This window comes from Kockiozyma suomiensis (genome assembly GCF_038497685.1).
Source record: "Kockiozyma suomiensis strain NRRL Y-17356 unplaced genomic scaffold V2V93scaffold_3, whole genome shotgun sequence".
Classification (NCBI taxonomy): domain Eukaryota; kingdom Fungi; phylum Ascomycota; class Lipomycetes; order Lipomycetales; family Lipomycetaceae; genus Kockiozyma; species Kockiozyma suomiensis.
Window position 1 is genome coordinate 327,255 of NW_027117666.1, and position 18,763 is coordinate 346,017.

Consider the following 18,763-nt stretch of genomic DNA (forward strand, 5'->3'; position numbering starts at 1 on the left):
CACTTGTACTGATGAGTACAGGAATATTGATAGAATCAATTCCTGACAGTTGTAAGATCAACAATATGACTTGTCGTATCATTGATGGCACAGGTTGTGAGTCATACATTAGATTTTGAATACAGATTTGAGTTGATATCATTAGATGTCTTAAAATAAACATTGAAAAATTGTAAGAGATCATAGACAATCGATAGAGTAATTTCTGTTTATTAAAAAAGCATGAAGGGGATGTATTGAGATCAGCTATTTCTTAAACGGACCTATCAGCGAGCAGATAGTTTTGGACCACCTTGGTAGTTACAGCCCCTCCATAGATTAGTTCATCTTCAATTCTACCTTCTACATTTCACGAAACAGATATTTGCTCTATCTAGAGTGATGAACTTGTCTTGAAGCGCTTCAAGTTAAACTGTGAATACCTTTTTGTCATCTTGCTGGCAAAGCAGTGGGATTGCTGGTGAAGAGAGGAAAGTAGTCGAGCGACTAAATAGGCAATTCGCAGAACAGGTAATATGCACTCACATTGACTGCTCCATTATTTGTTCGACAAGAGCTTACCCACAGCGTACAATCTGTATGCCACCAAATTCTCATAATACAACTAGCACTTATATGACGATCAATAGTATACTCTATATATTACTATTCTAGAGCTTTTCGACACACATAACAGTCTTGTAAGCAGAACCGGAATTTCACGCGTTGTGTGCTACTAATGAGACAAAAGCGGGTGCGGCTTAATTAAACTCTAAAATTAAACTACCTCCAAGGTCCTCTTGCTCGAGAGAAAAACTCCTAGATAAGATATAAAAGAGAACGGTTCGGCAGGCACACTCAAGTCCGAATAGGGTCAGATTTTAACTGCATTTCCTCGCAACAAAGATGCTCGCTCAAGCTCTTTCAGAATTTACTCCTCAGCTCGTTAGTGCGCTTGTTCGAAGAGACGATGGGGCTGCTACCCCAGAGTGTCCCTCTGAGAATGGCTACGACGGACGTATGGGTCTTCGTGTCTCTGCCATTTTTGTTATCATGTTCTCCTCATCTCTTGGTGCGTGTCTTCTTCTATATATCTGTTTGTTTTCAAGTTTACTTATCTGATTTTACTCCAGGCGCCTTGTTCCCAGTTCTGACGAAACAGTCGCGAATTCATGTTCCAGAAATTTGCTATTTTGTCGCAAAATTCTTTGGCTCAGGCGTCATCATCGCTACCTCCTTCGTTCACGTATGTACCTACATGTTTGTTGAATCATTCCGGGTCATTTGTCTAATTGAATCTAGTTGTTGTCTCCTGCCATTGATGCTCTGAGCAATGAGTGCCTCGGAGGCACGTGGCAGCTATACCCCTGGCCTATTGCCATTTGCATGATGGCAATCTTTATCCTCTTCTTCATCGAGCTGGTCACTTATCGATTTGCGACGTTTGGCTCTCTGTCAGGTGTCTCAAGCCAGCCTGCTAAACTCGCCGTAATCGAGAACGATACACAGACGACTGCCGTCCACTTCTCGCACGCTGATGACCACGTTGATACCGACAACGGCCCCGAGAGATCAAACACAATAAGACTAAGTGAAAATCAAGAGTTTGATTATAAGTCTACGGATCTTGAGAAGATGACTGAGGATCACGCTCATTCGGAGAGCGTTACTGCTCAAATGGCTGCCATCTTTGTCCTTGAATTCGGCATTATTTTCCACTCTGTCTTCATTGGACTCAGTCTCGCTATTGCTGGTGATGAGTTCAACACTCTTTACATAGTTCTAGTTTTCCATCAGGGGTTCGAGGGTCTCGGTTTGGGAAGCCGACTAGCTGCGACCCCATGGGCGCCAAACAAGCGATGGTTGCCTATCGTTCTTGCTGTTGCCTTTGGATTAACCACCCCCATCGCAATTGCCATCGGTCTCGGCGTCCGAAAATCATACAGCGATAGCTCGCGCAAGACTCTTATTTCCAATGGTATCTTTGACAGTATTTCAGCCGGTATTTTAATCTACACAGGATTGGTCGAGCTTATGGCTCACGAGTTCCTCTTTTCGCATGATATGAAGCACGCGCCTTTCAAAACCGTCTTACTTGCATTTGGTGTCATGTGTCTTGGTGCTGGTCTAATGGCACTTCTTGGTCGATGGGTGTAAGAGTTTTATGCCTCAGCATGTAGTTGTTTTGCGAAGAGAGCATTAAGCTTATTCTTCGTATTGTCATTATTTAAAAGAAAATACTCTATAGAGTTGGCATCATCGATTATGGGAATATAGGTTTGCGATAGGGAATGCGTTCGTTTGTTTTGTGGTGTATATATGTTAACTACACTTGCTTTCTATTTTTAATGATAAATTATGGTACAAAAATCAAAAATGCTAATCATCGTGATCATGCGTCTCTAACTTTCCCATTGCAAGAGTCTGTCCTTTATCGCCCACAAACAAAATACGATTGATACCTGTAGGTTCGTCATCATCCTCTCCTTCCAAATAGATAACAAGTGAAGTAACCCGCTGGAACCGAACATAGCGCAACTTGACAGAGCTCCACCCCTGCTCATCCGCTTCAGAAATCTCGTCTTCCTCATACACCGTTGGTACGGAATTCACATCGTCGAAAGAAAGAATTGAAGGAAGATTAGTCCATACTTTAATCTTCGTCGGCCGCTGTCGCACTTCGTCGGCCGATTCCTCTGCTCCATCACTTTTCTTCGACACAGCACTCTGAATCAAAATAGAATGTACTTTTGCAACATTCATAAGCTGTACGTAAAACAATAATTGTGAATCAGAATCGCTTTCGATATTACACACTGAAACCGCCGAGCTCTCAGCAGATGGTGCGCTGAATACTGATCGTACGCTCTCGACTTCATCCGTCCCTTTGCGACCAACAGTTAAATTCAACGCTTCAAGAGACTTGAGCTCAATTGTATCATTAAGCAACTCGAATCCTGCGGGGATAAACTTCTGGTACGACATTCTGAATCTCTGAAACAGGAAGTGGTACTGGTGGGTGGATTATGACGTGTGAGGACAGTGGAAGGTAGTGTGTAATATGTTGTTTTTGAGTAATGCGGCTCGCTCATATTATTCGATTGTCCCAGCTTTGTACAGTGAGATACAAAATCCATAGCTCAGAACTTCTCTACTAATACTTCTCTATTTTTGTAAGTCTTGCAATAATAATCACTGCCTCCGCAAACTACGACACTTCAAATCTACACGGTACAAGAGTAGAGAACAAGCTATATTAACGACAACTCACAATAATAAAAGTAAAAGAATTAAAAAGAATCACTGCTGCTTATAGGAAAACAGCAGATAATAAATATAAAAAAAGGATGTAAATCAATAAATAATTAAGTAGCAATATATATATGAATCTTGCAGAATGGACAACACACTTATCAAACATAAAAAACGCCAATGACCGTACCTTTCGAACTAATAAAAAATAAAAATAAATCATATGTATATCGAAATTTCAAAATAAAATAAAAATAAAGTCCGAAAAAAATTCCCGCGACACCGTTGTCCATGTTCCCAGAAAACAGCAAAATAACAAGAGGAAAAAAAAAAAGAAATGTGATAAAATCACAATTTGAAAGGCCAACTTCAGCTCTTATCCAAAGTTGAAAAATAGAATTCAAGACCTCACGAATATTCAGCGGAATCTGAACTATCCTGCTGGCACGATAAGCTACCTAATGATGGCTCGCTGTAGCCGATGTGCGAGAAATTGAGGTTGAAGCAAATGGATAGCTATTCTGCATCTCCAATTTTTTCTTCAACGTAGCCAATCTTCCTCGCACACTATAAATAACTAATAACATAACGTTAGTATCGCCACTACACATCTCTGTCTCGAGAAACATTAACTTACTGCCTTCGACAGTACGTCTGTCATCTTCATCGATTCCATCTCCAGGGTCGCCATCATTATCCAAAATCGCCTGCAACATCAAAATAGATGTCTCATACATGGTCTCACACCCCGCCATATCCTCACCCATAATCTCGCTCATAGCAGCAGTCTTTGACATCTCGACCGCACGATCGTAAAGTAACTTCTCTGCTGTCACGCCAGTGCTGAAATCTTCTGCACTAGCAACAGCAGTAGCATTGCTGCTACCATTACCTACAGGATCGGCAAGTTTCATGCGAGCTACTTGAGCTTTGCTAAGTGCCTCATTGAAGCGCTCACGAGTCCACTCAACGGCATTTACGACGCGAGAAGACACGCGTAAAATGTCTTTGGCCATCCACCAACCAGCAGCTAAATCCATAACGTTTGCCAACAGCGACAAACTTTTGACATAAAGCACTAGTGCCTCTTCTGAGAGTGCCACAATAGCTTGCGAAGTCAAATCTGACGACTCCATGGCGTCGCTTGATGGCGCAGAAGGCATCAGCTGGGAGAATTTTACATTAGCAAACTCGTAGACTGCATTTGATTTTGCTGCGGCGTCTTCAAGTTTAAGAATAATCGCCATCTCTGATTCATCGACATAGTGATGCTCGCGCGGGGACTGGCTCAGCCGGTTTCCAGAGGCACTTCCAGAACTACGACCAATTAATCGGGCACTAGCCATTGCAAGAGCGCGACCTAGTGTTGACGTAGGCGACTCGCCGTATCTTCCAGAAGAAGATTGGCGCGATAGCGAAGGTTTGCGAGAAGAAGATGACAATCGGCGCTGAACGTGGCCGAGCCCTTTTGGCGAGTTACTCGCCAGTTCGTCGGCAAATGCATTAACTTCCACAGTGCGCTTTTCAATAACCACGTACTCTCGTTCAAACATTATGTCGTCCTCTGGTCTTCCCGTTGTTGCCGGACGCATCAATGCAGGACTAAGAGCAGAGTTTATAGGCGGAGTTTGAACGCTGAGCGCGGAGGAGCGACGACTGCTAGTCTGGGATGACGAACGTTCGCGCGACGTACCATCCGGCAACAATGCAGGTACAGCTTGTGGTGAGCTATTGCTCTGATTCTGAACCAATCCTGCAGAGCTATCCTGGTCATGCTTGAATTCCTGACTAGGCTCTTTAGGCTCTTCGATGCGTTCAAGAGAAGGTCGACGGTTCGCAAATGATGAGGTTGCGCGCTGAGGTGAAGGTGGTCTCTGAGCCGCAACGACAGCAGGAGATGCTCCCATGGCAGGAGAAGCAGATCTGAGTGACGCAGTCTTAATAATATTTGCACCCGGAGTTCGCTGAGGTACAGGCATTGGGGTTGTTCTCGTAGCGGGAATTATCGCCGGAATTGCATGCGGAATCGCAGTCTCTGAAGGTGCAGTGGCAGCAGTAGCAGCCGGAGAAGACGGTAATGGACCTGAGCCCTTACGGGAAGGAGATTGCTGCTTGGAGGGGCGCTCGTATGAGGACTTGGATAAGTATTCTGTAATGTACTTGTCTTCATCCATATTAGCTACCAATGCCGGCGCCTCACGAACTTCCGGTATCTCGCCACGCACGGCATCATGTTCGAAAAATTCCTTAAATCCCATACGCTCAACAGGGTTTCGCCTCAGTAAGCCACAAATAAGTCGCTTTAGAGGTTCAGATACTGGAACGGTTTCAGTAAAATTGATACGGTCCTCATTCTTCTCGATCTTTCGGACCAGCTCGACATAGTTCTCGGCTTTGAATGGCGCTTTGCCCATGCATAGCTCGTACAGAATAGCACCTATTGACCATAAATCTGCTTTGGCATCGTATTTTTCATATCGCAGAATCTCAGGGGCCATGTAAAGAGGTGACCCGCAAAGAGTCTCAGCTAAGCTCGCATTTGGAAGAATACGGGCGAACCCAAAGTCGGCAAGCTTGAGAATAGGTAAACCCCAGGTGCCAGCATAGCCTTTATCAATAGCTTCTTGTTCGGTTCGCGGGGGTGGGCACAGAAGAATATTCTGGGGTTTCAAGTCGCGGTGGACAAGATTACGTTCTCGCATGAACGCGATAGCCGATGCCATCTGCTTCAAGAAATGGCGAGTAAGAACCTCGTTTAGACCACCGTCTGGCGAGTTTGGAAACTTCTCCATAATCGAAGCGATAAGCGGCATATTTGAAACACGGTCACGTTTGCGGATAAAGACGTTCAGGTCGCCGAGTGCACAGTACTCCATGATTAGGTGTACATAAGTCGACGACTGTGTGATCTCGTATAGCTGAACAATATGCGGATGAGTCAAGGTCTTCATGATCTCAATCTCCGTCTCAAGATTCTCTAGCAGTCGCTTTTTGAGCTTGGATCGCAGGACGGCCTTGACGGCTACAGAATTGCCGGTACGCTGAGCATATCGAGCGCGTTAGTAACTATTCGGAAAGGCATAGCACGATAACGTAAGTTGCGCAAATAGGGTACTCACAGTATGCACTCCTTTAAACACTATCGCAAAAGATCCCTTTCCGATCTCTTTGCCAATGTTGTACTCATCGATGGTCGTATCCATCGGCGGCGCGCCTGAGGACCGACTGGACTGATGGCGACGCTCGCGCTCCATTTGGAGGCGATGAAAGAGACACGAGTGGAATAAATAAAAAGCGAAAGTAGATCTGGCTCAGTAAAAGTAAAACAAATCGACAGGAAAAGCAGCAAGGCCGGATATCGCGGACATGGAGCGAGGGCTGGGGCGAATGTTTGTAGGGGCTGCTGTTGTCGATTGGTGATGGCGCAACGGAGCCTGAGTGTGAGTCTTGATTGGGAGTTTTGGCACCGCCGCAGCCGGCGCCACAGACACCGCCCGCATCAGTGCAGACGGATAAGCACGGCGGGTCGCGTGCCAGGATTGAGCAGTCTCGCTTACTGAGCGTGATCTGACTAAAGCGGGGACTGATGCACGATACCGGTGACGTAAGCCTGTCTCGGCGTTGGAAGCAGTGCTAATCGGCACTCGACACAAGTGTGACAAAAACCGTGCAGTCGGTGGATTGCTGAGCAAAGGCTGCTTTATTAAATATGGAATATTTTTGAGCCATCGCTAAGACTGCTCGTGCTGCTGCTGATCGAGGTACACGGCTGAGCATGGAGGGTTCTCGTTGCAAATCAGCACACGTAGACAGCGGCGGTGTGGCGCCAAACGCTATCGACGCCTTTAACATGCTTTAATAACATATATTTCACTGTGTCTACACTACTAACGCCAAATGCCAGCGACATCTGAGTAAAGCTATGTTAATACCTCCATATAGTAGCAGGCCTATCCCTTTTCACAAAGCAAAACCGGACGACTTCATTGCTGTTCTGCCTTCATCACTATTGCTGTCGCTATCGCCTTCACTCGCCTTGCTTCCTACCGAACCAGCAACTGACTTGCCTACACCGCCGCCAGCTGGTGTCGACAATGAACGTATAGCCGGTGGACGTAATTACCCTCCTGTTCTCCCATCTGCCCTTGCCGCTGAAGCCGAGCTGTGAGCATACCGTAGAGGCCAATATCTTTCGCGTCTGCCAATCTCGGTCTCAGACGCGCTCTCTGTTGAACTTACGCTTGGAGTTCGCGTAGGTGTCTGCTGCTGCTGCGAGCGTGGTAGATTTGTGTCGCGCACAACACTTAGAGAAGTGTGTTCATCAACATAATCAGCATCCACACTCGGAGGTAAGCCGGTGAAATACGGCTGAATTTGATTCTGAAAATGAGCCAAGTCAGGCGCTACAAGCCGAGCCGACATTTGGACATGAGGACTAGATCCCACCGAATGCGTATTATTTGATAAATTCACCGTAGACGGAATCAGCTCAAATGACACGCGATGTTGCATTTGGTGATGGGGCTGCTGACCTGATTGATGCAAGATCCCTGCCTGCATATTGAGAGTGCTGGATGGTCGCGAGAAGACGCCACGGTGACCTGGTGTTGTAGGCTGCGATCTACTGGCCTGTAGATATGACTGCTGCCGACTTTTATACTGATAACCATATGATGAGATCCTCGGCTGAGAATAATTAAAATAATTGTAATAATATCCGTCGCCACTCGTTCGTCGCCGATGCATCCTTGGTGTGCTAGGCGACGAGTGTGAAGTAGTAGTCGGACTAGGCTGCTGCAACAAACTGGTCGATCTAGCTCTTGTATGGGGCACACTCGATGTAGCTGTCGGAAATAATGAGGCAGACGAAGTCTCCGCAATGCGCGCAGTCTCTATAGGAGAGCCAACATCAAAATCCGTATCTTCCGGATAAACTCCCATCATATATCCTCCATCGTCACCGTCACCTTCGTCGTCGACATCCATAGCACTTTCATACGTCTCTTCTTCTTCTTCTTCTTCTTCCGCTCCATTATTTTTTTCGTGACTGGATGATTGAGGACTGATTTCCCTCTCCGTGACGGGTGAATTAATCTTGACTCTAGAACCTATCTTAGTCGATGAGGAACTTCTTTCAGACGCACAATAATTTTGAGTTTCCGATCCATCAGCATCGTATGATCGCCTTCGTCTGCCAGAATTTGCCTTATGATACTCCTGCGAGAAGGGAAGACGAAACTTTCGCGCGCCAAAAGCGATCGAGCTCATAATCGTTCGTGATCGGAGTTCTATAATCGCAGAATCTAACGCCAGCTCAACGGCGCAGTGATTTCTAATGATTGATATTCGGGACCATGTCGCTCGCTGCCCGCGCAATTTTGCATCTTGCAGGAATTCAGAAGTAGGATTCTTCAAAACTCTCCTTAGTTCAGACACATAAACCTCCGGTAGAATTGTGATATCACCAGAGTACTTCTGGGAAAGAACTGAGCGTAATTTGGTGCATAAGTTTGGAAAAATTCCCATTTCGGATGAAAGCAGCAATCTGTGCATTGTCTCCGACACGGCAAGATTGATAAGAGAATCGCCGAATGCGGTTGATTTCGCTAGTAAATTGCCAATCACGCCAGTGGCAATCGTACGAGTCTTTTCACTCGCGGAGCTATCGATCGAGGCGCTTAGATCATAGCTGTCCACACTCGATACTTCGGGGAATACTCCATTAGAAGATTTAAGAAATGGTACAACATGAGGATTAACTTGTGACACGATAAAGTGGTTCACGTTAAACATCTCGTTTAGTCGCGACATTGGAAGATCGTTGTCAACTGAACCATCTATCCAGCGCTGCGCTGTGGGGTTCCACGGAACGGGTTGGCTAGTACGCGGGTCTTTGGCAAACAATGTATGTGAAGAGAATATAAATGGGACAGAACAAGATGCGCATCTGATATCCGTTAACAACCTGTAGTATCATTTAAACAGAAGAGGAGACTTACACTGCAGACCAGATATACACGTTCGGAGCAGTCAAATAATTTAGCAATCTTGGAGGCTCATAAATGCTTGCACTTGACACCGGTATATTAAGGACCCGTCGTGTACGATTATATGCTTCTTGAAACGTCAGATCTCCAAGAACTTCTTTCATAGACGTCGCTAGGTACGATATATCAGTCCAGACACCGTGTTTCAAAACCCGCGCAATTCGAGTCCAAACTGATTCTTCGTTTCCAGTTTCTTCAAAAACATCAAGATTGAAATACTGGAAATCAGTTAGTAGTTGTGGAAGTTCTTGGTCACTGCGCGTGCATAACGCAGACGCTACAATAGCACCGGCAGATGATCCAGAGATGATCTTTGGTAATAGATTGCACTGTAGCAGTGCTTCAAGAACGCCAGAGTGCAACATTCCCATAGTGCCACCTCCTGACAGTAAAAGCGCGGTCCGACCGTAAGCATGTCTTGTGCGCAGAAGCTCATCGAGCTTAGTGTTATCGTCGATATACATATCTTCATCGTCTTTTGTTCCAGAAGGGATAGAATAATTTAAAATTGTCTTCAACGAATATTCACACTCAGATATATAGTCATCAATAAGATATTTTGTTCCAATATGGGAATGACTATACAGCTGTTATAAGACTTCCAGTTAGACTATCACATCTCTGAAATGAATCAGACAGATCACATACCTGAGGGTTACCAATATTTGCTGGGTTTCTCGTCAGACTGGTCCTTAACAGAAATAAAAGCTTCAGATAGTCGCCGCTTTCGCGAGTATTTCTCATTTCGTTGAGTTTTGTCGTTAGAACCTTATAGTCGTATTCATCAGATACAGGATTCATCTTCCACTTTTCGTATCCTAGCAAAATATCAAGCTCTTCAGATGCACGCGCCCATTCTTCGTAAGATGAAGCATGTTTCTTCAGCATTCGTGCAACATCAAGCTTCTTTTTCAAGTTATCAGCAGACGAACTAGAGCTAGTAGAAGTATGTGGTGTGTCTGAAGAAGTTTCGGAGCCATTGCGTTCGGCGCTTAATAGATCGCAAAGGGATGGAAACTTAGATGCTGCCCGAACAATTCTGTTTGCAAGGGAAAAAACTGCTCCCTGTCCATGCGTTGAAGAACCCGCTGAATCGGAAGAAGATTGCTGTTGGTCTGGTAGGCGATCATGTGGAAAAACTATAGAGGTAAGGAGATTTGTCATCATGCACAACCTAATCTGCCTGTGGTGCTTAAAATATATACAGAAGCGATATCCAACAATATGCTTTGGTGAGAGACGCGAGGGAAATGAGGATCTGCTAATAATACACTATGTACGGCGTAATCTCTCAATTACACGCAGCGGGTTGGGCCTTTTGACACATGCGTAGTGTGTAGTGACTGTGGGGATTTTGAGTTTGAGATACAATGTTAACGACTCTTATCAGCACAATACCAATACAGACCAGTTAGAATCATGGTTACAACTATGAGATATCTTGAATTAACTTTGTCACATATAATATTCAAATTCATATTACTAGAAAAACTGCGTAACAAACGGGGAGCCGGTTAATCCAAATCAACTGACCGTCGTAGATGATCCAGCCCATTTTACTCGATGCGGCTATTTCGGTTTAGGGCTAAAACTCGAGATCTGATCAGGCGTCATTTTACGTAAATCAGATGAACACGTACACAGTAATGATTTATTCTACATTCCCGTTTTCCACTGAATATCGTACAATTGGCGTAGCCAATCCGCAACCCGTCTACCAGCAGACCGCAAACAGCCAACCACGAACAGCAAATCACGAATAGCAAACCACGAAAATCAAAATCAGAAAGTAAAAAACTAAAAATACATAAAAATACACATCATCCAGTATAGCGTACACGATTACGTGACTACTGCCTCATCAGCGACTACTGCCTCTTCAGCGACTACTGTCTCATCAGTGACTACTGTCTCATCAGTGACTACTGTCTCATCAGCGACTACTCTCTCATCAGCGACTACTCTCTCATCAGCGACTACTCTCTCATCAGCGTCAACTACTGTAGCCTCCGGCATTTCGACGACAACCTCCTCAGTTGGGAGTGGTGTAGACGTCGCAATAGGACTACTCGAAATACTCTCCACTTCAGCGGTCTTCGGCTCGGAGAGCGTAGATGGAGGAGGCAATGATGGAACAGGAGTAGCGTCTAAAGTCGCGGATGGCTTTGTAAAGGCCGGGGCCTTCATCATTGCCAAGCTTGGTGGAAAACCCATTGATCTAACTTTCTTTGCGCGGTCAAATTGATTTTCGTTCAAAGTTGACGATTCTGAAGCGCTAGCGGGAGTGCGAAACATTGGGCGGGGAATCTCCATAATCGTTTCTTTCGGTCGAGCGGCTTTAGAGGGGAGATGAGAAGGAATATAGGAAGGCCTTGAAGGTGGCGCCGGAGTTCCAGTTGCAATATTGAATGCTTCGAGAGTTGAAGTATGACCTGGAGGAGCCGGATTAGAACGAGCAGGCTGTTCAGTTTCCTCATCTCGCGATCGTTTCCTAGACTGCAGTAGCTCCATATGCGCATCTTCTTCGCCGCTTACTTTCAAAGGCAACTGCGTTGAAACATTCTCTATTCCATCCAGCACCTCAACAAGACCTTGTTCTGTATTGATCTGAACTGACTCTTCGATCCCTGTCTCATTATCGCCGAAATCTGGAATAGTACCCTTCTCAAGCAAAGAGCTGAATGCCTGTAACAGTGCGGCTTGGTCAACTCCCTCAGCCTCAAGGTCGATATTCATGGCAGCCATAGTCCTCATGGCCTCTGCCATGTCGATCTGTTGACCATCTGGCAGAGTGATAATGTTATTCTGCGGCTCCCCATTTTGATTTTCTGCATGCCCCTGCGCGTCATTCTGCTCGAAAGTAGGAGCAAGAGGATCGGGCGGGAATTTCTGATTATGCGCTTCATTCATGATAAGAGCGGAGCCAGTCTCTAACGACTGTGAATCGGGCAACTGATTGCCTGATTGATTCCCGACTTCATTCTCTGGAGCATCTTTATGCAATGCTTGCTCTTGCGCCTGCTGACCATCTTCAGCGTTTCCTACCTCATGTTCACCTTCTTGTTCATCACCTTCCATACCTTCTAACATTCCTGTTAAATTTTTAATCAAATTAGGATCTCTAGCCAACTGCAAGAGCATGCTATTAAATTTCTCCACATCAGCTTCACGGCCCATTATTTCAGTCAGTGCAGCTTGCAATTCCTCTCCAATTCCCGCCTGCCCAAATAACCCACTCAAAGCACCACCGGCAACGCCAAAATTCTTTGCCGCCTGTCTCTGCATTCTTGCAAACCGCCTTTCGCGTCTTTTGTGAAACTCGGCTTCGATCCATTCGGCTTTTTCTTCTGTTAATTCTTTCCCGAACATGGCGTCTGCGCGACGGTAAACGCGACCACGAAGATCATTGTCTTTGTCTATAATAAGTGTCAGCAGCTTGAAATCCAATAAATTTTTAAAATAGAGTATACGCACTTCTCTCGTCATTGAATTGACGCCATCGCTTTTTGCGTAACCGATTCAAAACTTTAAGTTTTTGCCGTTCCTCCGGAGTAGACGGAACTGTTTTTTTTCGTGTTTGCTTTCGCTTAGCACGATCGCCTTCGGTTTCTTGTCCGTAAAGTTCATCCTCTCCACCGAGAACACTTGACAGAGCATGAGAAACGGCTTGTAAGAGCGTTGACGGATCGATGTTGGTCGCTGCTTGAAGCTGCGCTATGGCAGCAGCCGGATCACTGAGGTCCATACCCATTATGATTTCGTTAAGTTGCTCAATACTTAGAGCCTCACCATCGGCAGTGGCAAGGTCTTGCTGGGCACCAGGCTGCTCGTTTGTACCTGCGTCTTCAGAAGTTGAAGGTTGCTCTAATAACCGACTGGCAGTCTCAGAAGTGTCTTGTAGAGCAGGGTCAATAGTGATAGACTCAGAGGGATCGCCATGAGGCTCTAGTAAGCCTTGCTCATGGGGATCAGCCTCTGAACGCTCTTGGAGACGCATGTGTCTTTCTGTGGCTGCGATAGGTTCGAGAGTATTAGCAACATCCTCAAGATGCTGCTGAGCAGTTTCGCTAGCAGAGTAGTTGGTATCATCAATGCGTTGCTCCATCAGAGATTCCTCAGGTGGCTGAGACAGGTGGTCAACTGCACCATGTTCCTCTATTTGCTCATCCTGTTCTTGTTCTGGACCCAAAGCAAAGTCGCCTGCCAGAAGTCTCTGCATAACATGTTGCTGCAGTTCCTCAGCAGTCAGATTTTCTAACCCGCTTTGTTGAAGCTCTAGAGCTAAAGCAGCCACTTGTTGCTGAAGCTCATCAGAAAGCACGATTTGCTCGTCTGATTTGTCATTATTGTCTTGCGTCTCAGCCTGCTCGTCGGGCTGGAACTCTTGCGCTTGTGGCTGCTGGTCCAAGTTTCCCGATTGTTCAGCACCAGCCTGGCCAAATTTTATGTGCTCATTGAAACCTAGATGACTCTGATCGTCGACATGCGACTGCTGAGCAAGTTCGCCAATAATAGAGTCCACCGGCTCATCGGATGCGGACTCAGATGCAACTTGAGTCTGCATCACGAATCGGTTTACGACATGCTGAATATTCTCGTTGTGATGATCTGTGTCATGATGTCCATCTAAGGAAATTCCTGCAGCACTAGCAGCTTCCTGCAGCATAGATGCGATATCGTCATTCTGTCGTTGTTGCTGCTCTTGCTCTGATTGCTGTCGCTCTTGCTCGCCGTGCTCGTCTGGAAAGTGGTGCTCGTCGCCATGATCCGACTGATGTAATAGCAATTGCTCCGCAATAAACGTGTCGGTATTCAGCGCTGAATCATTATTGTGCTGGTCTTCTGCCGAGAGCTGGCTTTCAGTAGGCTGTTCGTCGGCCATCAGATGGCGATGCTGCGGCTCGGGAGGTGTCCCGCCGCGCAAGGTGCGGCCAATATAATCAGGGTTAGGTTGCTGCTAGTAAGCCGGCCTTTTGAAATTGTCTAAGTTCTGGGGCGGACGCGTCCAGGCAGCGTTAGGATTGTGCGAAACTGGGCTTCGGAGAGACGTGAACGGGACTGTTTTGTGACTGCGAAAGAATTTTGCGTAGGGCTTACCACCTAACCCTGCAAATACAACACTGGGGTTTGTGTCATCACGTGATTATTATTGACGATTTACGCGAGTTAGCCGTATATTATATTATTTTACTGAATATGAACTTGTTGAAATGCATGTCTAGTCGACAGTTGGCGTGGGAAAAATAACAAAAGTGACAATTAGTAACGATGAGATTACTGTACAACAACTATCGACATGTAAACATGAATCGAAATAACAGATAATTAACTCCAGTGATAAAACAGAAGACACCCACTATACATTAGGATAATGTACATGCACAAGATGTATCTCATTGCAGAGCTACACACATATATGCTATTTGTACAAGATTTTCAGATTTAGTCGCCAAAGTATCAAGATTGCATTAGCGACGCTTTTCATTTTCCAGTTTCGAATAGAGCATATATAACGCCATTTCTAGATACATAGTCATTAGAATCACCCAATTAGAATAAAGCAGTATAGAATTAACATACGGTTGCACTCGGTAGTCCCGGTAATAGTAACAAGTCTCTCATTGCTGTTATCCTGAGCCTCGTTGATCTTAATAGAAGATCCCGATAATTGTCTAATCTCATTAATCTTTGATCCACCTTTGCCAATAATAGCGCCAACCATATCGTTTGGAATATATATTTGTTGTGTGAGAGGCTGACCGGGTAGAGCGCGTTGAGCTTGCTGCTGAGCACTCTGAACAGACTGAGCGGATTGAACTGTAGGAACAGGCTGAGCTTTTGTAGTCTCTGCACCAGCATCCGTGGAGGCTGAAGGGGTTGCCACGGCGGTGACGGCAGCAGCAGCAGCAGCAGCAGCAGCTGCCGCTTGGGCTACCAGTGGGGCACCGGTCGCGACAGCGAAATCAGCACCAGTGAACCCGTTGGGTGAAACCCCGTACGGATTGAACGGCGTCGCTACACCTTTCTCTACTATCATACGCCAATGCGAAGGCCTAGCATAGACACCAGATATAGGAAGCGGGGTATAATATTGTACGTGCGCAGTCGCTAGCCGTTCGCTTTGATCGTAAAGATTTCTAGAGATATTTAGCACTGCTGCATGAAGGCCCTGTGTGGGTCCGCGTATGAGGAGTGTGCGCTCTGTCGAAAGAGGAAGAAGAGTATCAGATACAGAGAGAGAAGTGCCGGTCTCTGCTGCGAGAGCACGGATGGCGTTGCCGTGGGACCCAATGATCGGACCGAGCGCTTTATGCGGTATAATTGTTCGAATAGAGTATGTCTCATCAGACTCTGGTTCAGATTCGTTATTCTCAATTGATTCGCCGTGGATTGTCCGAACTAATAAAGTGCAAGCCTGTATATATATAATCAGTAAGATCAGCGCCGTTTATACAATCATAGCAAAGAATACACACGTTTGCGATTGCTTCGACACTACCGCTGACTGTCACAATTCGTTCCGAAACACCCTTTATGTTATCGCTAAAACTGCAACGCACCCCGCAGCTACTGCGGATATGTGCCACATTAGCACCTTTCTTGCCAATCAGCGACGCGGCCTCACGACTAGAGACTAGGCAGCGCAGATGGACCCACGACGTCTCTGCGGCTGTTTTGGTGTCATCGCTGGAACCGTTCTTAGATTTGTAGGTGAAGTTATCGCTGAGAGGAGAAGTGTTACCATTACTGCTTCGTGCCTGGCGCTTGTTGGAACGCGAATCGTCTGGCCCGCTGTGTCTTTTGCGGGCTGTCTGGGTAGATGCCATCGCGAGTTGAAGCTGCACTGCTGAGCACGACACGAATCTTTTGGAAACAAAAGATTAGTACGACAGATGTAGGGTAGAATCAGAGGTGAGCCGAAATTAGCTGAGAACGACGCAGGCAAAGATGGGACGGATAGGAGATCTTGGGAAGGGGAGAGGGTGGAAATAGAATGAGTGGGTGGTGACTTTTCGCGTGAGCTTAAGAGAGCCGCATCTCGTACAGAACCAGTTTGGAGCTTTTCACTGTCAGTTTGCAGAGAGATGCGGTGTGGGTTGCAGTTTTTTAAACTGGTTCTAGACGGGTAAGGGGCTTTTGAACCTGTTTGTGCCCCTTGCCTTGTCAACCGAGTCTAAAACAGCCACCGAAGCATCGTATATTACTTATAGATCTGACTGGTAATCTATTTGATTGCTGAGTTCAATTTGCTATAATACGCTATAATAATATATTCGTCCAGCGCATAAATATACGCAAACAACAATAGAGCCCTCATAACTAGCAAGACAGCAGAATATTACTATACAGCTCATCCTCAAGGGGACTGGTAACCAGTAAACAGGGTATTTGCAAAATGTATCAAATCAAAGGACTTGCCAAAGGAGACGAATTTATTTCTGACGGCAAGCGCGGTGAAAACGGATTTCTGGGCGACACAGCAGCAAACGGCGAAGAGCGCTCAACGACAGACGTGCCGAGCATCACGAATTGATCTTCAGATGCAGAGGGTGCATCTATGGGCCGTATTTGCATCACATTGTTGAATCGTACAGTAGAAGAAGGAGAAGGGTGGGGTATTGGTTCAGATGAAATCAGTTCTCGCGATACTGGAGATAGCGCTCGTAGAGGTTCTTTAGCCAATGCGGAAGGTATCTTGAGAATTGGTGACAATGGTGAATCAACATACGTAGATTGGGTACCAGGCGAGATCATGACCCAGTCGTCTGCTTGCATCTTTGCAGTATCAAAGACCAGTCGCTTTTGCTCAGAATCTTGGGTATTTAACAGTTTGTTCTTGCACGCAAGAATATTTTTCAAATCATCTTCAAAATAGGGCCGTTTCTTACTATCATGACTTTTGATATGTTCCGCTACTTTCCCTAGCTCTTCTAGCTGTTCAAGATATTCATCCTTAGTTACTCGCCGCGATTTGGCAGCACGACGATTAGTTGCTGCTGTCGAGATCAAAGCGCGATATTCATAGATCCGGGATCGAACACGGCTGAAAAGATTAAGACGAGGTACGCGCGATTGCTTCTTCTTCTTGGAAGAGACGAGCTCAACTAGTTGATTTTCTGAAGACTTGACCTCTTGCTGCTTTGAAGTCGCCGGAGAGTCGCTGAATATGCCTCCTGACATTTGCTCGTCGCGATCTTGAATCGGTGAAGATGGCTCGGACAGCAGAGGAGAACCGCAAACTTTAGATTTTCTGCGTCGCTTAAGCGATTCAGAAGCGCGCTGAGCAAAATTTCTTTCCGTAGTTTTCACTTTGCCGTTCTCCTTATGGGGGAGTGTGTCAATACAAAGATAATCCTCGTCGCAAATTGTATTTCCATTGATGGGACTGAATGGGACAGATTTATTATTTCCAACGGAATATAGAGATAAAATTGCATCACCAACACCCTCTGGACTAGCGAGAGGAATTGTAACAAGTTCCGACGTCTCTTTAGAAGCAGTAATAGTTGTCGGACTAGGAATTTGTAAATGCAGCTGCAAGCTAGGTGGTTTTGAGATGGGATTTGTGTGCCTACCTTCTGCTTCGTACTGTGATCGTTGACTGCGTTGCGAGAGACGACGCCATAGACCCGGCTTTGAAGTTGACGCATCAGCTGAGGCGGCAGCGGCAGCTTCAGCAGCTTTTAGAGCAGTAATTTCAGCGGCAGTACTCTCGATGACACGTGTGACGCGAGCAATCGCTTCTTCGGTGTCGAAATCATCCTCATATCCTCTCGAGCTGCTATTAAAACTATTTGCCTCCCTCTCTAAATCAATTTTGCCGGCAGAACCTACCTCAATTTTCATTTGTGGTCTCTTCTGCTCTGACTCTTCGTTCTTGCAGCTCTCTTTGTCACTATGACTGATCGACCTATCAAAACTAGAAAACCTACGGTCGATGGTGTCGCCAAGATGAAGTGAAGATGAAGACAAAAAGTTTAATGCCGGAAGTCGACAGGCCATACGCTTACGCCAGCTCGGACAAACGCGAGACTTGCAGCCTTTCTTTGCCAATGCAGAAGCACCTAGAAATCTAGCTCGGGCAAGATCGAAATCGGCCGCCTCTTCCTCAGGAGAGATGGACGGCTTGTTCTGGTCGCGCGGGGTCGGAATACGGGCTCTGATGACACTAGAATGGGGAGGAAAATAGCTGATGCGAGACTGTTTTTTGGATCTGCTGCGAGCAGAGACCATTGGCTGTGGATTTGTGGGGGACACGGGGGCCGATAGCGAGTAGCGAGGGGTGTTGCGGCGCTCACCGGCGTATCGGGCCGACGATGACGAGGCGGACGAAGTGCATGAGAGAGAAGAAACTGTCGATGCTGATGATGAAGACAATTGATAAAATTGAGAAGGATCCTTGTGCTTTTTGCGCAGCTTGAAAAGAGCCATCCTGCGACGGTGTGGGTGGATGGTAGATTTGGCAGTGGAGGAGCAGACTGGCC

General features: G+C 46.1%; 7 protein-coding genes across 7 annotated transcripts; 1 reads left to right on the top strand and 6 right to left on the bottom strand.

Moving 5' to 3' along the window:
* The first annotated feature begins 778 nt into the window (after positions 1–778).
* Positions 779–2,353, top strand: V2V93DRAFT_403702 (Zinc/iron permease). Its single transcript, XM_066912630.1, has 3 exons — positions 779–1,051; positions 1,113–1,225; positions 1,282–2,353. Exons 1-3 carry the CDS (start codon positions 886–888, stop codon positions 2,134–2,136), a joined length of 1,134 nt encoding a protein of 377 aa, XP_066767371.1. The 5' UTR covers positions 779–885; the 3' UTR covers positions 2,137–2,353.
* On the bottom strand, positions 2,298–3,076 carry V2V93DRAFT_365358 (PITH domain-containing protein; the record flags this gene model as incomplete). Its single annotated transcript, XM_066909059.1, has 1 exon — positions 2,298–3,076. A coding segment is annotated over exon 1 (602 nt), but the record flags the coding sequence as incomplete, so codon positions are not given.
* A 144-nt stretch (positions 3,077–3,220) lies between these two features.
* Positions 3,221–6,736, bottom strand: V2V93DRAFT_365359 (kinase-like domain-containing protein). The gene is made up of 3 exons (XM_066909060.1): positions 6,351–6,736; positions 3,869–6,272; positions 3,221–3,808 (listed from the first exon to the last, which is right to left on the bottom strand). Exons 1-3 carry the CDS (start codon positions 6,483–6,485, stop codon positions 3,690–3,692), a joined length of 2,658 nt encoding a protein of 885 aa, XP_066767373.1. The 5' UTR covers positions 6,486–6,736; the 3' UTR covers positions 3,221–3,689.
* Positions 6,737–7,216: 480 nt separating this feature from the next.
* Positions 7,217–10,717, bottom strand: V2V93DRAFT_152770 (acyl transferase/acyl hydrolase/lysophospholipase). The gene is made up of 3 exons (XM_066906875.1): positions 9,927–10,717; positions 9,231–9,865; positions 7,217–9,178 (listed from the first exon to the last, which is right to left on the bottom strand). Exons 1-3 carry the CDS (start codon positions 10,443–10,445, stop codon positions 7,351–7,353), a joined length of 2,982 nt encoding a protein of 993 aa, XP_066767374.1. The 5' UTR covers positions 10,446–10,717; the 3' UTR covers positions 7,217–7,350.
* Positions 10,718–11,120: 403 nt separating this feature from the next.
* V2V93DRAFT_321096 (uncharacterized protein) lies at positions 11,121–13,842 on the bottom strand (the record flags this gene model as incomplete). The annotated part of the gene is made up of 2 exons (XM_066907347.1): positions 11,121–12,694; positions 12,753–13,842. 2 exons carry the CDS (start codon positions 13,840–13,842, stop codon positions 11,121–11,123), a joined length of 2,664 nt encoding a protein of 887 aa, XP_066767375.1.
* A 608-nt stretch (positions 13,843–14,450) lies between these two features.
* On the bottom strand, positions 14,451–16,351 carry V2V93DRAFT_332464 (uncharacterized protein). Its single transcript, XM_066907675.1, has 3 exons — positions 15,755–16,351; positions 14,859–15,693; positions 14,451–14,799 (listed from the first exon to the last, which is right to left on the bottom strand). The coding sequence occupies exons 1-3, from the start codon at positions 16,103–16,105 to the stop codon at positions 14,747–14,749; spliced, it is 1,239 nt and encodes a 412-aa protein (XP_066767376.1). The 5' UTR covers positions 16,106–16,351; the 3' UTR covers positions 14,451–14,746.
* A 328-nt stretch (positions 16,352–16,679) lies between these two features.
* V2V93DRAFT_357304 (uncharacterized protein) lies at positions 16,680–18,710 on the bottom strand (the record flags this gene model as incomplete). Its single annotated transcript, XM_066908027.1, has 1 exon — positions 16,680–18,710. The coding sequence occupies one exon, from the start codon at positions 18,708–18,710 to the stop codon at positions 16,680–16,682; it is 2,031 nt and encodes a 676-aa protein (XP_066767377.1).
* Between the last annotated feature and the right edge of the window lie 53 nt (positions 18,711–18,763).

Coding starts and splice junctions, on each gene's coding strand:
- V2V93DRAFT_403702 (XM_066912630.1), top strand. CDS start 886: ATGCTCGCTCAAGCTCTTTCAGAATTTACTCCTCAGCTCGTTAGTGCG. Junction 1,052..1,112: donor CATGTTCTCCTCATCTCTTG/GTGCGTGTCTTC, acceptor ATTTTACTCCAG/GCGCCTTGTTCCCAGTTCTG. Junction 1,226..1,281: donor TCGCTACCTCCTTCGTTCAC/GTATGTACCTAC, acceptor AATTGAATCTAG/TTGTTGTCTCCTGCCATTGA.
- V2V93DRAFT_365359 (XM_066909060.1), bottom strand. CDS start 6,485: ATGGAGCGCGAGCGTCGCCATCAGTCCAGTCGGTCCTCAGGCGCGCCG. Junction 6,273..6,350: donor TGTTTAAAGGAGTGCATACT/GTGAGTACCCTA, acceptor CGATATGCTCAG/CGTACCGGCAATTCTGTAGC. Junction 3,809..3,868: donor CAGACGTACTGTCGAAGGCA/GTAAGTTAATGT, acceptor TTATGTTATTAG/TTATTTATAGTGTGCGAGGA.
- V2V93DRAFT_152770 (XM_066906875.1), bottom strand. CDS start 10,445: ATGATGACAAATCTCCTTACCTCTATAGTTTTTCCACATGATCGCCTA. Junction 9,866..9,926: donor CAAATATTGGTAACCCTCAG/GTATGTGATCTG, acceptor GTCTTATAACAG/CTGTATAGTCATTCCCATAT. Junction 9,179..9,230: donor GTGTATATCTGGTCTGCAGT/GTAAGTCTCCTC, acceptor AACGGATATCAG/ATGCGCATCTTGTTCTGTCC.
- V2V93DRAFT_332464 (XM_066907675.1), bottom strand. CDS start 16,105: ATGGCATCTACCCAGACAGCCCGCAAAAGACACAGCGGGCCAGACGAT. Junction 15,694..15,754: donor GTGTCGAAGCAATCGCAAAC/GTGTGTATTCTT, acceptor ATATATATACAG/GCTTGCACTTTATTAGTTCG. Junction 14,800..14,858: donor CGGGACTACCGAGTGCAACC/GTATGTTAATTC, acceptor CTATGTATCTAG/AAATGGCGTTATATATGCTC.